We start from the raw sequence: 15,982 nt of genomic DNA on the forward strand, positions 1-15,982 counted from the left end.
AGGTCTGTATGCGCCCTCAGGCCCAAGTCCCCTGGCTTGTGAAGGCTTATTGAAGGGCCCAGCCCAGCATAAGCACTCAAGGAATTTTGTATTGAATGAACGCATGAATGTTTACTCATCTAACAAAGCTCCTGTACTGTTTACTGCATGTTTAATTGCTATTAATCTCCAAGTTAGGTAGTATTATCCTCCATGATAAAACAAGCAAGGCACAGAGAGGTTAAGCATATTGTAATCGGTCACACAGCAAGTAGTAGGTAGCAGAGCCAGAGAATTCAAGTCCAAGTCAACTGGCCCAGACCCCAGCCATACACATAATTCCTGCTCAGGCTGCATCTAATGGAAACAGAGACCTATTTGACCCCACCTGGATAAACCGACTCCCTCCTCAGTCTTGCTCCTCCCTCTTCCGCTCTGTGGTTTAACAAATTATTATAAAGTAAACTCCCATGAAATCATCAACCCAGTCAAGAATTCAAATATGGCTGCACCTCATAGAGCCCCCTGCGTACTGTGTACGTGCCCCTCACCTTGCACAATTCCTCCTTCTGTCCTAGAACTAATCGCCAAGTATTTGGTAATAATTTCTTTGCTTCTTACTGTATTTTTACCACTCAAGTATGCATCCCTAAACAATATAATTCAATCTTACCTTCCATTGATCTTTATGTAATTAAACCCTGCAATAAGATTTTTGCCTCTATTTTCTGTAGTTTAATATAGTGATTAAGGTTTAACTATGGTATTGCAGGCAGTGAGGGTGAGAGTTCACAGGCTATTTTTTAAAACTATGTAGCACTCCATTGTATGGCTCCACTACAAATTACTTATCCATTTTAGTTTGATGGACATTGGAATTGTTTTCCAGTTTCTAATATGAAAAATGCTTGTACATGTGACCTGGTGCAGATGAGCATTCACTTTGTGTCCCGGGTCTTAAAAGAATGCAAATATTTGCCTCTCCTGGCAATTCCTGGTGGGATTTCCAAAGCAGTTGTAAGAGTTTACATACCCACCAATTGTGTATGGCAATTCCCATCGCTGCACATGGTTACCAATACTTGTGAGACTTCTGAGTTATAGTCTGCTCGATGAGGGTGTGGTAGTCATGCAGTGGTTTTTAATTTGTGTTTCCCTGATTGCTAATGTGCTGAGCACCTTTTCAAAACTATATTGGCCATTTGGTTTTCTTCTTTTGTCACTTGCTCAATCGAATTCTTTGCCTACTTTTTTATTGATTGTCTATCTTATTCATTTATAGAGGCTCTTTACACATTCTAGATGTGAATCCTTTGTTGGTTGTGTGTATCGGGAAAACCATTTCTTACATATTGTGCTTGGATTTTAACTTTTTTAAAATCAGTGGTTGCCCTGACTGGTGTAGCTCAGTGGGTTGAGTGCCAGCCTGTGAATCATAAGTTTTTCAGTTTGATTACCAGTCAGGGCACATGCCTGGGTTGAGGGCCAGGTTCCCAGTTGAGAGCGCGCGAGAGGCAACCACACATCGATGTTACTTTCCCACTCTTTCTCCCCTTCTTTTCTTCTTTCTAAAAAATAAATAAAATCTTAAAAAATAAAGGGTCCAGTGTTCAACAAATTTATGAGAATGAAAAGAACCCAATGTAGTGACAGTTGCACATTCCTGTGAATATACTAAAAAGCATCAAATGGTACACTTTAAACGAGTAAACTGCATGGTATGTAAATTATGTCTTAACAAAACTCTTAAAAGAACAGTTCCCTGATCAACAGGAATTTTTAATTTTAATGCAAGTTTAAGCTATCAAAATTTATCAATAATTTCCCTTATGATTGTCACTTCTTTAACATGTTAAGAAAATTTTCCCTACTTTGAGGCCTAGAATGACTATATATATATATTCCTGTGTATATACTATATGCAGGATCTGGCAGAAGTAGCCTGCTTGGGTATGGTTGGTAAGGTAATAATAAGGGTGCAATAATCTAGTTTTAATTTGAACATTTTACCTAAAATATCATATAGTGTGCTTGAGTGTGATATTGTTATGTTACAGAATTTCAGGCTTATGATTTTGTAATACAAGATTTAGTAATAAAAAGGGACGTTATATGTGCTGGACTGTGTGCATGCGTGTGTGTGGGGGCTGTCCAGAAGGTACCCAGCCAGGTAATATGAAGAAAAAAGACATTTATTGAAGAGGATACGAGATACAAGAAACATTGCACACAGGACAATGACACCTCAGGCCCTTTCGAAGCAGGCACCTTGGGACCTCGCAAACTTCTCCCAGTCTCCATCAGCTGCCACATTGTATTTTCCTGAATCTCATTGAAGGTCTGAAATCTCTTCTCTTTCAAAGGTGATTTTAGTTTTGGGAAGAGCCAGAAGTTGCAGGGCACCAAATCTGGGCTGTAGAGGTGCTGAGTCACCTGGGTGATTTGATGTTTTGCCAAAAAACTCTGCAGGAGACATGATGCATGAGTAAGCACGTTGTTATGATGAAGCTGCCAATCACCAGTTGCCCATAGCTGCAGCCTTCTGAATCATTCAAGTAGTTCCTGCAGAGAATGTTCAAGCTTAATGCAAAATTTGTTGCAGATTCATTGCTCTACTCACTCAGTAATTTTGAATGAGATGGCCACACAGTACACTTGTTCACTCAACACATCTACTGCCCCCACTGACTAGTGCAGTGAAGTCGTCATTGTTCATGCATGCGCACTCCAGTCCACTCACATTGGCTGCCTGGTTACATTGATGTCGTATAAACTGTTCTCATTCTATTACAATGTTTGGACTTTTTCTGGACAGACCTCACATAATCATAAAGGATATTGGTCCTTTTTTTTTTTACTGTCTCTATTTGATTTTCAAATATCAGGGCAGTCTAACTTCATAAAACAAATTAGTGTGTTCCCTTCTATTTTCTGGAAAAGATTCTATAGAATTAGTATAGATTCTTTAAAAATGTTTGATAAAATTTGCCAGTGAAATCATATAGGCCTATGAAAAAAAACTGTCAGACTTAAGCCCTAACATATCAATAATTACATAGTCTAAACACACTAAACAAAAGACTGATTGGCAGCATGGATTAAAATAATGCTGTCTATAAGTTTCTTATAGAAATTCAGTTAAAATATAAGAACATAGGCAAATGGAAAATAAATTTATGGAAAAAGACATACTATGCAAACATTCATGAAAAGAAAGCAGGATAAAGTAGACTTCAGAACAAGGAATGTTACCAGAGACAGAGAGGAATGTTATATTTGATAAAACAGTCAATCTACCAAGAAGAGGCAACATACCTAAACATGTATTCACCAAGTAACAGAACTGCAAAATACGTGAAAAAACTGATAGACTTGAAAGATGAAATATGGAAACCCACAATTGTAGTTAGAGATGTAAACATCCCTCTCTCGACAGTTCATAGAGCAGCTAAACAGGAAATCAGCAAGGATTGAGAAGACTCAACAGCATCATCAACCAACAGTACATATCTAGGTTTATAGAACGATTCACCCAGAAGCAGCAGAACATAATTCTTTTCAATCACATATGGAATATTCACCCAGGTAGACCATATCTTTGACCATGAAACAAACCTCAATGAATTTTAAAAAACTGGACTCTTACAGAGCTGTTCTCTGACCACAATGGAATTAAACTAGAATCAACGACAGAAAAAGAACAGAAATTTTTCTAAATACCTGAAGACTAAACAATACCCTTCCGAATAATTCATGAATCAATGGGGGAATAAAAAAATTTAATTCATTTAACTAAATAAAAATTAAAGTAAATATATCAAAACTTTTGGGGTATAGATAAAACAGTGATGAGGGAGATTTATAGCACTAAATGTTTACACTAGAAAAGAGGATTTCTCAAACAAATAATCTATCTAAGCTTCTGTCTCAAGAACTTCTATCTCAAAATAAACCCAAAGCAAGAAGAAGGAAGAAATAGTAAAGAGCAGAAATCAATGAAATTGAGAACAGAAAAATAAAAGACAAAATCAATGAAATAAAAGTTGACTTTTTGAAAAAAAAAAAAAATAAAGTGGACCAACCTCTAGTAAGAGTGAAAGGAGAAAAGAGAGAAGACACAGATGCCAGTATCAGAAATGAAAAGCAGAATATCTATCACAGCAGGACCCTAAAATATTAAAAGGATAATAAGGGGATACCACAAATAACTCTAAGAACATGAATTTGACAACTTGGATAAGACAAAGCAATTCCTCAAAAAAGCACACCGCCACAGCACACTATGAAACAGATTGTTGGAACAGCTCTGTAACCATTCAGGAATTTAAATTCATAATTTAAAACTCCCCAAATAAATCTGTAGGCCTATACAATTTTGCTGGTAAATTTTATAGAACATTTTTAAAGAATCTATACTAATTCTATAGAATCTTTTCCAGAAAATAGGAGGGAACACACTCATTTGTTTTATGAAGTTAGACTGCCCTGATAGCAAAATCAAATAGAGACAATAAAGAAAACACCAATATCCTTTATGAATATATGAGGTTTGCCCAGAAAAAGTCTGAACACTACAATATACGGTTGTCCCTTGCTATATTGCGGTTCACTTGTTGCGGCTTCACTGTGCTGCAGGTTTTTAAAAAATATATATATTTAATTCTGTATTGCAGAGTTTTTGCTATATTGTGGGATTTTGGGGCATATAGGTATTTATATAATATTTATGATTTTAATTATTATTCCCTAAAAATTTTAAAACAATATAAAAAGGTTAATTCAAACATATCAAAAGAATATTAAATCAAAATAAAATACCGTATGTATTTCATCAGCAGGTGAATACTGTACTGTGCATAATGGAAATGCAGTACACCACTACCGCTTACGCAAGTTTGCCAATGTGAGATTGTACACAGCACACTATTGGCTGATGGAATGGAAGGTGACCAACCATAGCACTGTGTTCTGTATCCTGGGCACTGATTGGCTCAGTGACTGTAGCATCAGTCAGTTTGCTCTCCTGCACTGTGCCCATACGTTCAGCATCTTTCCTTGTCCACTTTACATCAATGTCTGATTGTTGCATGTAGTGTTGCTCCACAGTGTTGTGTTTTTGTGAAATTTTCATAAAAGTTTGAATTGATTTCAAGCCCCACAATGCCAGCCAAACATTCTGCACCTTCTAAGGCTTCTGGCAGTGAACCCAAGCACCAGAGGAATATGCTTACCATCAAAGAAAAGGTGGAAATTCTTGACATGGCAAACGTTACGTGGCTGTAGGTCGCTATGATGGGATCAACGAATCTACTGTTTGCTATATAAAGAAAAACAAGAAGAATATGAGGTCTATGTCAACAATGACGTTTAACAAGACTGCAAAGAGGGTGGTCACTTCCTACAATAAGGCCACTGTGAGGATGGAGTTTGCATTGGCCCTGTGGATAAATTACTTCAGGAAGAAGAATATCTCGCTGGATACCAACACAATCCAGATGAAGGGCAAGAAACTTTATGATTGTTTTGTGGAAGGCATGGATGTTCACGACAGTGACAAGGATGAAGACAAAGATGACGATGCAGAAGCAGGACCGGTGAGTGCTTCTCCCACCATACAGTCCCAGCAAGGGCTGGTTTGACAAATTTCAGAGACGCTTTGGACTCAGGAGTGTTTCTCTGCATGGAGAAGTTGCCTCTGTGGTGGCTAAGGCCATGAAGCTGGCAAAACTACTGAGAGGAGATAGCTTCAATGATATGACTCCTGACGGTGTGAGTGATCTGATCGATGTCCACTCACAACCGTTGATGGATGAAGACCTGACGGAGATGACGAAGTCAGCAAGTGAAGAGGATGAGGAATAAGATGAACTGCAGGCTGGTGAAGAGGAGGCGGTTGGCCTAACACTCGGGTATCTCGCAACCATGGTCAGAATGACCAAAGAACTTCAGCGAGTGGCTGAAGAATGGGACCCCCAGATGCTTCGTTCATTGCACTTTGTAAATACAATCGAGAGTGGCATGTCAGCTTATAAAAACATTCTCGCTCAGAAGAAAAAGCAGCGCCAGCAACTCCACGTAACTATGTTCATCACTCGGAGGAAGAGATCTGTTATACCTGTGCCTTTAGTGGAAATAGCAGTTGCGGCCCAGGGCGAAGATGCTGCACCAGCTGATGAAGCACCTGATGAGGTGGTGCTTTCAGAAGAGCTGTGATGCTCTTCTTGTCCGTGCAGGACACTCACCTCATCGTCATCACCATCAACACTGCACAGCTACATAATTCATGATCTTCATCACTCAAGTTGTAGTACACTTCACTGGTGAGTACCCGTGTAGAATTTTATATGTTGTTAAAATTACATAGGTTTAATAGTATAGAAAGTGTTTAAGGGCATATGAAGTGTTTATAAGAGTGTGGGAAAGGTTAATAAGGGTAGGAAAGGTTTACAGGAGTGTGGGAAGGGTTTATAAAGCCTTAAAATACATATAAATAATAAAATAAATATAACGTCGCTACTTCGAGGATTTTCACCTATCACGGGGGTCTCTGGAATGTAACTCCCGAGACAGGTGAGGGATCATTGTATTGAGGGCCCAGTGATGGTCTTTGTTGCTGGCATTCGGCGAGTCAAAGGAGGCGAGAGACTGCAGTTATGATGACGTACACTGGACAGTGTTTCGTGTTTGGGGCTCGGGGCTTAGTGTATGAGTGTCTCCTTATCAGCACCGTGGAGCTCATTGCTTTGTGTCTTTAGAAGCTTGAAGTGCAGGGGCGGCTGTCTGGCAGAGGCTCATACCCTACAATTAAAAAACAATTTCCCATCAGTGTCCACAAGCTGAGTGCATATTAAACCACATGGAATAGACATGCCCAGGCTTTGCCTCACAGAGGTTCTGATTCAATGGGTGTGGGCGCCAATCGTTTATGAAAGTTTCCTCTAGTGATTTTAATGTACAGTTAGGTTTGAGAAGGACAATATTAGTTGATAGTAGAATCAAATGAAGTTTTGACGGGCATTTTTTCTTACAAAAATGTATTACAGATATATTTTCCAAGTATCTGTAAATATTGCGTGTGTGTATGTGGCTATTAGGGTGTGATGTGCAATGCAGTTCCATCAGAAGATTTTGAAAAACCCTCTGGCCTAACGCAGTGCTTCTCAAACTTCAGCATGTGTAGTGGTTACCTGGGGTTTGTTACCACACGCATTTCCTGGGCAGCAGCCGCACAGACGCTGAGTCTGCAGCTCCGTGGTGGGGGCCCCCACCCCGAGACCCTGCGTTCTGTCCAGCTCCCGGCCGATGCTAGTGCGGTTGGCGGCAGGCAAGCACACACAGAGACTGATACCCCCGCCTGGAACAAAGATAAGCTGCTTTCCTTCCCACGCCATTCTTGGATACTGCTGGAGGGCACTTGTCTGTGTACAGCCAAGTGTTACTTTTTACTTAGTTTGTGTATTTATTTGTAGCAGTTTCGGGTGGTGGGGAGTGACTACAGGCTCCCAACCCCCGTGTTTGCGTTCTGGCATTTGGTTGTGATCTTGGAGAAGCTGCCCAGGTCCGGCCTCAGTGGGGACAGGGTGTGCTCTGTCTGAAAGGGGTTCTCCCCTCATGCTGTCCTAATTGTGTTAGTCAGCTCGGGCTGCCAGAACCAAACACCACGGACCGGATGGCTGAAACAACAGACACTTGTTCCTCACACTTCTGGAGGATGGAAGGAAGTCCAAGATGAAGGTGCCGGCGAGCCGTTCCTGGTGAGAGCTCTCTTCCTGGCTTACAGCAGGCAGCCGCCTTCTGGTTGTGTCCTCAGGTGGTTGAGAGAGGAAGCTCTGGCTTCTCTTCCTCTTCCCGTGAGGGCATTAATCCCATTATGGAGGCTCCACCCTCATGACCACATCTAAACCCAATTACCTCCCAAAGGCCCCCGCTCCACCTGTCACCACACTGGGGGCTTTTCTCAATCATTACTGTCCTCCATCGTGTGTCTGGGGATGGAGGTCACTGCCCTTGTCTGCCTGGATCCTTCACGTCCAGCAACTTTTTCTGGGGGTGACAGGAATCCTCCCATCACACCCAAGCCCCCACGGGTCCAGGGATCTCTGCGAGGCCATCTAAGGCCCCTCCTGTCTGGATCCACTATCTGGCCATTGCCTCTCCCGGGATTCATGCCTCCCTTTGAGTTCCAGAACATGGCACCTAGACTTGCATCATTTCCTCCCCCTGGCCAGGGTTCCACTGGAGGGCACCCCACTCTCTGCAATGGGCACAGACCTGCAGCGGCACCAAAATTCTCCTTTTCTTTCCCATCATCTTCTGAGTAGTGAACACAGGGATTATATGTTCGTATGGGATGAACAGAGAGGAGGAAACATGGGGAGAGAAACATATAGACACGTTTCAAATTACATCGCCATGACCGTTATCATTGTCACAGAGCAATGTTCTCTTTTTAAAGCAAAACCGTTGTTTTCATCTGCAGGTATAGGACACCTGTTGCTGGTTAGCAAGTGAGTAACTTTGCAGTGGCCAGGAAAAGCAAAACCAAAGCCCCTGCTGGAGTCAGTCTTCTGCTAACAGCATTGCATGGGAGGAACACGAAGGGAAGAGGCAGCAGAAATGAGAGAAAGCTGAGGAAGCTGTCCGATGGGTGCGAAGGGCCTGGAATGGAGAGGTTGGGGCGGGGACTCTGCATTCCTTGGAATCCTGGCTCTGCCACTGACTTCAGGCTGGTCATCGGGAACCTCTCTGAGCCTCAGTTTTTCATCTGCAAAAAGAGGACAATAACATCTATCTTTATTTCATAACTCCAAAAAGAATGATATGATTTCTGCCAAGTGGTAAAGACTGCACACAAAGGAGTTATTATGATTACAGGGAACGATAAGAACCGAAGTTCATGCTGTTGGCATCAACGTTTGGGGATGTGGGGGGTTGTGAGTTTAGACAGGGTGGGAAGGGCCTTCAGACAGATAGACAGGCGCAAGCAGAACAGGGCTTCAGGTGATGCACTCCCACCCTTTAGGGACAGTGAAGAGACCAGGTGGGCGGAGCTGAGGGAGGGAGTCGGTAAGGGTGCTGGGGCCAGAACTGAAGGCCGTTGAAGCCTGCCAGCGCGTTGGGGTGTGTTGGGGTGGACAACAGGGAACCGCTGTGGGCCCTTGAGAAGGGGAGGGCCTGAGGGAAGTGCTGAGGTAGGAAAAGTGATTCGTGGCCTCCCACAGCTGTTCTAATGGTTAATGATAGGCCTTTTCCAAGTCCCATCAAACAACAGTATTACCTCCTGAAGCTGTTCTTGACCTTCTTGGGAAAGATTTACTTCAGCCTCTGGGCTCTCATGGTTCTCTCCTGTTGGCTTGTCTCTTTGGCAACTGCTGTACCTGCCTGAGCCTTTCTGGAAACATCCCTTATTCCTCCTTGGTTCCCCCACCCTGCAGAGGTTGTGAGCCCCATTTACAGGGCTCTGTTCATGGGAAGCAGCGGTCCTCAACCCTGGCTGCCCATTAGAATCACCTGAAGATTGTTTTTTTGAACTGTCTTCATGTCCAAGTTATACCCCTGACCAATGGCATTGTCACCCCGGGGTGCAACTGTGCCATCAGGGTGGGTTTCAGATGTCCCAGGGAATTCCTATGTGCGGTGAGGGTGGAGACCCACAGACTGAGTCTGACAGTCCTGCACCCTGCCCTGGGGTTAGCGCTCAGGCATGGGCGCGCCTGGAGGGCGTCGGAGTGTGGGAGGGAAGCATTAGGGTTTCAGTTTAGATTTATTTGAAATCCCATTCTTTTTTCATGTGCATATTTTAAAATCTACTTAACGTGGGGGCAGCAGTAATGACAGTAATGGCCCACGGCCCCTGAGCGCTTACTGGACCAGGCTCTTTCCTAAACACTGTACACAAAGCAGAGCTTAGTGCTCCACAAAAACCTGACGGACAGACACTGTTACTTTACAGATGAAACCCTGAGGCAGGGAGGTTAAACAACTGGCCCAGCACCGCACCACTGGAGAGCAGGTTTCCCCGGGTTCAAACCCAGGCTGACTCTAGAGCTTTCCTTCCCTTCCTTCCTTCCTTCCTTCCTTCCTTCCTTCCTTCCTTCCTTCCTTCCTTCCTTCCTTTCCTTTCAATGTACTTTTATTGGGGTGATATTGGTTAATAAAATATAGCTTTCAGGTGTACAATTCTACAATATATCATCTGTGTGTGATATTGTGTGTTCACCACCCCAAGTCAAGTCTCCTACCATCACCATTTATCCCTGCACACTCTCTGCTACCTCCCCTCACTCCTTTCCCCTCTGGTTCTAGCATCCACCTTGTTTTCACAATGCTAATCTGTCATCATGGTACACATGTCTAATTTATAAACAGATAAATAGTCCACAAAGAAGACACAGATATGAGGGAGATCCACTTGACGTTTTTTTACTGAAAAAATTTCATAATCAAATAAACCATGGGGGCATCGAGGCAGGGCCTAAGTCTCACTCTTCTTTCTGTTCCCCCGCCCAGAAGCTACCAGGCATCTGGGTCCTCACATCTGCTCACTAGATACCTGCCTGCTCCCAGAACACCCACCGACTGACGACCGTGGAAGATGGGCGCATATCTACAATGGAATATTACGTGGCCATGAAAATGAAATTTTACCATTTGTGACAACATGGAGGGACCTACAGGGTATTACGCTAAATGAAGTAAGTCAGACAGAGAAAGACAAACACCATAGGATTCCACATATGGAATCTAAAAAACAAGGTAAACAAACAAAAGAGAAACAAACTCATGGATCCAGAGGACAAACCGATGGTGGCCAAGCAGGAGGGGTTGGGAGGCTGCGTGGAAACGTTGAAGGGATTAAGAACTACGAATTGGTAGTTGCGAAATGGTCACAGAGATGTGAACTCTAGCAGAGGGAATACAGTCAGTAATAGTGTAATAAGTGTGTAGGTGTCAGGGTACTAGACGTAATGGGGGGATCGCTTTGTAAGTTCTATAAATGTCTAACCACTAAGTTGTACATCTGAAACTAATATAATATTGAATATCAACTGTAATTGAAAAATAAAAAACTAAAAACACGAATGTTTATCAACACTTTCTATGTGCTAGGAACTCGCACACTAATCCCCACACAATCCTGTGAGGCAAGGGATATGAATACGTCCATTTCGCAGATGATGACACTGAGCAACTCTGCAGTTTGCCCGAGTCCAGAACCTGAAGCCAAACTGTGGGACTGCAGAGCTCGTGGTCTCCACGCGTGGCCCAGCCAATAGGGAAGCACTTTTGAGAGGGGCGGGGTTGGGGTTGAAAACATCCGGAAGGAGGTGGAGGCTGACGATTCGCCTCTTCACCAGGTAGCTGCCTCTGCCAGGAGTGCCCTTCCCTGTTCGCCTTGCAGGCAAACTCCTACCTACCCTTCTGGCCCCAGCTCAAAAGCTGCCTCTTCCGGGAAGCCAGCCTTCCCTCACACCGCAGTTAGTTGCACTGCTCTGTGGTTCAAACTTTATCTTCCTCGCTGGAGTTGGAGCTTCTTGAGGACAGGGCTCGGTTCTACTCAAGAGACATCCAAGGAGCCAGCTCAGCAAACTTACACCGGCGGCCCGAGCCCGTGCCCACATTTCCTACCAGACTAGGGGAGTCCCATCCCCTGGATTTTTCCTCTGTGGGCTCCACTTCCTTTTCCTCTTCTTCTCCCTCTTCCTTCCTCTCCTTCTGCCTCCGGACTTGTTTCTCTCCTGTCCATACTCCTTTCTTACTGCTCCTTCCCTCCCCTCTGGACCGTCCTCCCCACCCACCCCCAATTTCTCCCTCCTCCCTCCCTGAGTCTCGTCCTCTGGGCCTGGCAGCTGCAGTTCCCCTGGAGGCCTGCAGAGAGCGCTGCCACGCCGCATCGCTGCTCTCGCTCTTCCTGTGAGGTCAGGTGGGAAGAATCGGCCTGGAAGATCCGGCGAGTGGACGCGCCTGCAGGTGGGTGTCGCGGCCCGGGGCGCGGGGAAGCGGGGCGCATCCTTCCCCTACCGCGGGCCTGGCTTCAGAGCTGGGCTCGGCGGCGCGGGCCGGGTTCCTCCTGCCGCGGGAGGGAGCACCCCACTTCTCCCGTCAGTAGGGTCAGGTGCACCGAGGGCCGGCAGCGCCCGCAGCCCACGCAGGGGGTCGGGATGACAACGCACAGAGGGACTGCGGAGGACCCACTCGGCCTTCTGCGGGGGCCAGCAGGCTTCAAACACGGGATCCGCCTGTCTCGGGCTCCGGGCCAAGGACAAGAGATGGGGGCTCTTAATCTTTTTTCGGCGTGTATGTTACAAAGGCTTTCGAAAATTTAAATGAAAACTGTAGCTTGTCTCCTGACGAAAAAATGGCCTTTACATAGACTCGGGGAGAGGCATGGAAGGGCCCCACCCCCAGCCGCCGGCCACAGGCACCCTTGCGGTCCGCGGAGCGGGCCCTCTCGGAGCCACAGAAGAAGCACCCATCCGGTATTTTAGGAAGGCTGGCCCTGCCCTCCTGTTAGCAAAGGAGGCACGGGTGTTACTCGAGGTGTGGGACAGGTGAGGGGCGTGCCCTCTGCAGGTCTGTTCCTCCGCCAGGTCTGGGGCTGCGTGGCCACCAGTGCCCTCTGCTGCCAGGCGGGGATCCGAAGTGGCTCCGAAATGAGCCTGGATCGCCTCCTAGGAGGGGGAGGAAAGCGCAGGCCCTTGGCATTGACTCCCCAGGGAACAGCACATGGGGCCAGTTTTTTTAACAGAAGGAAATTGAGAACCTGGGGTTCCTGGGGCCCTGGACTTGTTAGTACCTAGAGAAGGTCTTCGTGTTCTTCCTTTGCTGCCCATAGAGGAATGGTCCTGGGCAAGCGAGGTACACCTCCAGCTGGGCCTGCCTCAGAGGGGCGTTGGGAGGTGTGAGATGAGCCTTCTAGCACTTTCCACAGTGCCTGGGCGCAGCAAGGGTTCCGTCCCCACTGTTGCTGGTGGTGGTCTATAATAAAGCTTCCTTCTCCAAGGATTCTTCTGGTAGTTTCCCCAGCGGACTGTATGTCTGAAAGGTTTTTGTTTGGCAAACAACTTGCTTTTCTCTCTCTTTCCTTTTTATTAATTAGACTATTAAGCAGTGCTTGCTTAGTCTGGATCACCAATGCAAGCACCTAGAACTGCAGTTTTTCCATCGAAAGCAAGCGTTTCTTTTTCTCTGGGAAATTGGTTTTTTGTTTGTTGGTTGTTTTTTTTTTTTTTTTCAGCCTTTTTGAGGTCTGAGGAAAGGTGAGGCCTAGCAGGGACCCAGAGCTCCAGGGAGGATGGTGCGGATCTTGGCCAATGGGGAAATCGTGCAGGACGATGACCCCCGTGTGAGGACCAACACCGGGCCACGCAGCAGCACCTCTCGGCAGGTAGGCACCCAGCCCCCGTGGAAGGGGTGCAACTGTCCTCTGCCCTCTGCCCTAGATACTTGTTAGCTCCCAGAAGCTCCCTTGCTGGTCATTAACCTCTAACCCGAAGTTCTCTTTGCAGAGAGCTGGGCTGGAGAGGGCTGGGGTGCCAACACTTGGGGAGAACCTGTGGTAGATTTGCCCAGCCCCCTGCCTCCCCAGCTCCTCCTCCTTCGGGCAGCCTTCCCAGACTTCACAATCCAAGAGTTCTCTCGCCTTTAACTTGGTTAGCAGACTCCACCGGAGCCAGTGTCTTTCTTTTAAGGCTCGAATGGAAGAGAGAGAAGCTGGAGGGTAATCGGAGGAGATGAGCCCATGGCCACACCATGTTGGTTTCAAAGGAGGGAGTGAGGAATGTTAAACATGCCTGCCTGAATGCCATGCCCAGTAGTCTAACTGGCCTTGACCCCTGGGCACCTTCTTCCTGGCACCACTTGGGGAGCGCAGACTGGCAATTTCTGTGCTCTGAGAGCTTGTGACTCAGTAGCTGGGATTCCTGTGTTTGGCTGTAGGGATCACTGAAAAGGGGGGGCATGGCCCTGGGTGACTGTAGGGGGGGGCAGGGCCCAGCTCACGGGGTTCACTTCCACTGGGTACCTTACTCCCAGGGAAGCTGTCTCAGGATTCATTCATTTTTTTCCGTCTTCACCTTCCAGAGCCTTCTCAATAGAGGCCACGCTGCTCCCCTGGGGGGTCCTGGCCTCCGGCAGCAGCAGGGGGTGGCCAGGCTGGGTGCTGCTCAGTCCCCCTTCAACGACCTCAACCGGCAGCTGGTGAACATGGGCTTCCCCCAGTGGCATCTCAGCAACCATGCGGTGGAGCCCGTGACCTCCATCCTGCTCCTCTTCCTGCTCATGATGCTCGGTGTGCGTGGACTCCTGCTGGTGGGCCTCGTCTACCTGGTGTCCCACCTGAGTCAGCGGTGACCTCTGCAGGGGGACAGGCTCAGGGGAGAGGGGGTTGCTCGGCTTTGGTGTAAGAGCAGGCGCATTGGGAGTGGATCCAGTGGTGCCTTGAAGGTCTGCTTAGGGAACGTGTCCATGTACAAGCACGCTGCAGAGGGAACTTGTAGTCCAGCGTTCCTCAGCAGCAGGTGGATCCCTTGAGAGGTTTTTAAGTGGCATCGAGCCTGAGTTAAGCACAAACTCACAGCAAGAAAGGGATTCCCTTCCCCTTCTCTTCCAATCCTTTTTCGCCAAGAAGACAGTCTCGGCTCAGCACCAGTATGTCTCACGCCCCTGGCACCCACGCTGACTTCCCCTGCTACTAGGGAACAGGTCTTAGGTGTGGGGCAGGTGGGAAGACTGCCCCACACTTTTCCAGACTTTTATAGCCCTGTTTTAATGGTATATTTTTAATGGCTCCCTTTTATTTATGACAGGTGGTACTGGCATCCTATTAATTGTGGTGATGTTTTCAATAAATAAATTCCAGTAAAAATGAGTCTACATTATGTAGAAACATTAATCAATAATGGTGATGCTGTACGTGGGCCTGGAAGACATGGGGAAGGTGGTTGGGATTGGGATTAGGGAACAGGTAGAAGTGAGTATTTGACCATGGAGTATAGTTCATAACTTTTTCCCACAGGCCCCGGGACCTGGGAGGGGCTCAGGTACAGCCTGAGTTGGGCCTCTTGTTTGATGCTTAGGTGACTACTAGGCTCGCTCTGAAATGCTGGCTGGAAGGGCTGATGGGCTGTGGGGTCGGGACCCTGACCAGAAGCCCTCGTAGCCTCTGACCGTGGCACTGTCTCCATAGAAAGCGGGAGCTTTGGCGTTGACCCTCAGGGCATGGGGTGGCGGGGCGGGGGGTGGTGAGAGTGCCTGCTTTTTGTGAGAAAAGGCTGTGCTGGTGAGCCCTGGGCTGCATGGGGGTCCTGTTGGGGGCATGGGGATGGCATCAGGTGGTTGAAGGTTAAGGGTCAGAGAGAAGCTGAGTGAACTTGAGGACTTCCGCGTCTCAGGGACTAGATCGCTCACCATCTTCTTAGGGTCCTTTGGGGCTGGGCAGTTTGGGAGAGAAAGGCAGGACTGGGGGATTCTCCAAGGCCGGTGCTGGAAGAGCACTCATGGGATGCGTGAGGGGACGTGGGGGAGAGAGACGGAGGCGGGTTCTGTCCCTCCTTTGACAACCTGCTGTGCTGCCCAGAACCAACCCCTGCCCCGCCCCCGCCCCATCCCTCTGCTGCCCTGAGGGGGCTGGTGGCCTTCATCACGGTCATTGCTGGGGAGACTTGTGTTGGGACAGGACTCCTATTCACTGTTTTCTGTGTCTTTATTTCCCAGTGGCTGTTGAAACATGTCCCCTTTATGATGGCTTTAAAGAGGCAAGGGCACCGGGCCCTTGGCTGGGGGGACCACAGACAAGGTCTGACTCGCGGCAGCTCCTCCAGGGCCTGGACAAGGGAGGTGGCGCCCAGCCTCACCGTGGCCGGCTGGTCCCCCTGCATCTCCGGCCCTGGCACATCTGCCTCCTCACCCAGCAGCTGCTGGGGAAGGGATGTTCCCACCCACGTCTCCCTCCCCTGAAACTCCCCGCTGGGCTTGTGTCTCTGGTTGGGTTTTCCTTTTTCTT

At 47.2% G+C, this 15,982-nt stretch overlaps 1 protein-coding gene across 1 annotated transcript; it reads left to right on the forward strand.

Moving 5' to 3' along the window:
* The first annotated feature begins 11,890 nt into the window (after positions 1-11,890).
* Positions 11,891-14,806, forward strand: FAM241B (family with sequence similarity 241 member B). Its single transcript, XM_037130648.2, has 3 exons — positions 11,891-11,949; positions 13,217-13,366; positions 14,062-14,806. Exons 2-3 carry the CDS (start codon positions 13,274-13,276, stop codon positions 14,329-14,331), a joined length of 363 nt encoding a protein of 120 aa, XP_036986543.2. The 5' UTR covers positions 11,891-11,949; positions 13,217-13,273; the 3' UTR covers positions 14,332-14,806.
* Positions 14,807-15,982: the final 1,176 nt, after the last annotated feature.

The sequence above is a fragment of the Artibeus jamaicensis genome, unplaced genomic scaffold (assembly GCF_021234435.1).
Source record: "Artibeus jamaicensis isolate MK-2021 breed Jamaican fruit bat unplaced genomic scaffold, CSHL_Jam_final contig_332, whole genome shotgun sequence".
NCBI classification, from domain to species: Eukaryota; Metazoa; Chordata; class Mammalia; order Chiroptera; family Phyllostomidae; genus Artibeus; species Artibeus jamaicensis.

Excerpts from the sequence above, each read along its gene's own strand:
- FAM241B (XM_037130648.2), top strand. The coding sequence starts at position 13,274 with ATGGTGCGGATCTTGGCCAATGGGGAAATCGTGCAGGACGATGACCCC. Across the intron at positions 13,367-14,061 it reads GCAGCAGCACCTCTCGGCAG|AGCCTTCTCAATAGAGGCCA; the intron begins GTAGGCACCCAG and ends TTCACCTTCCAG.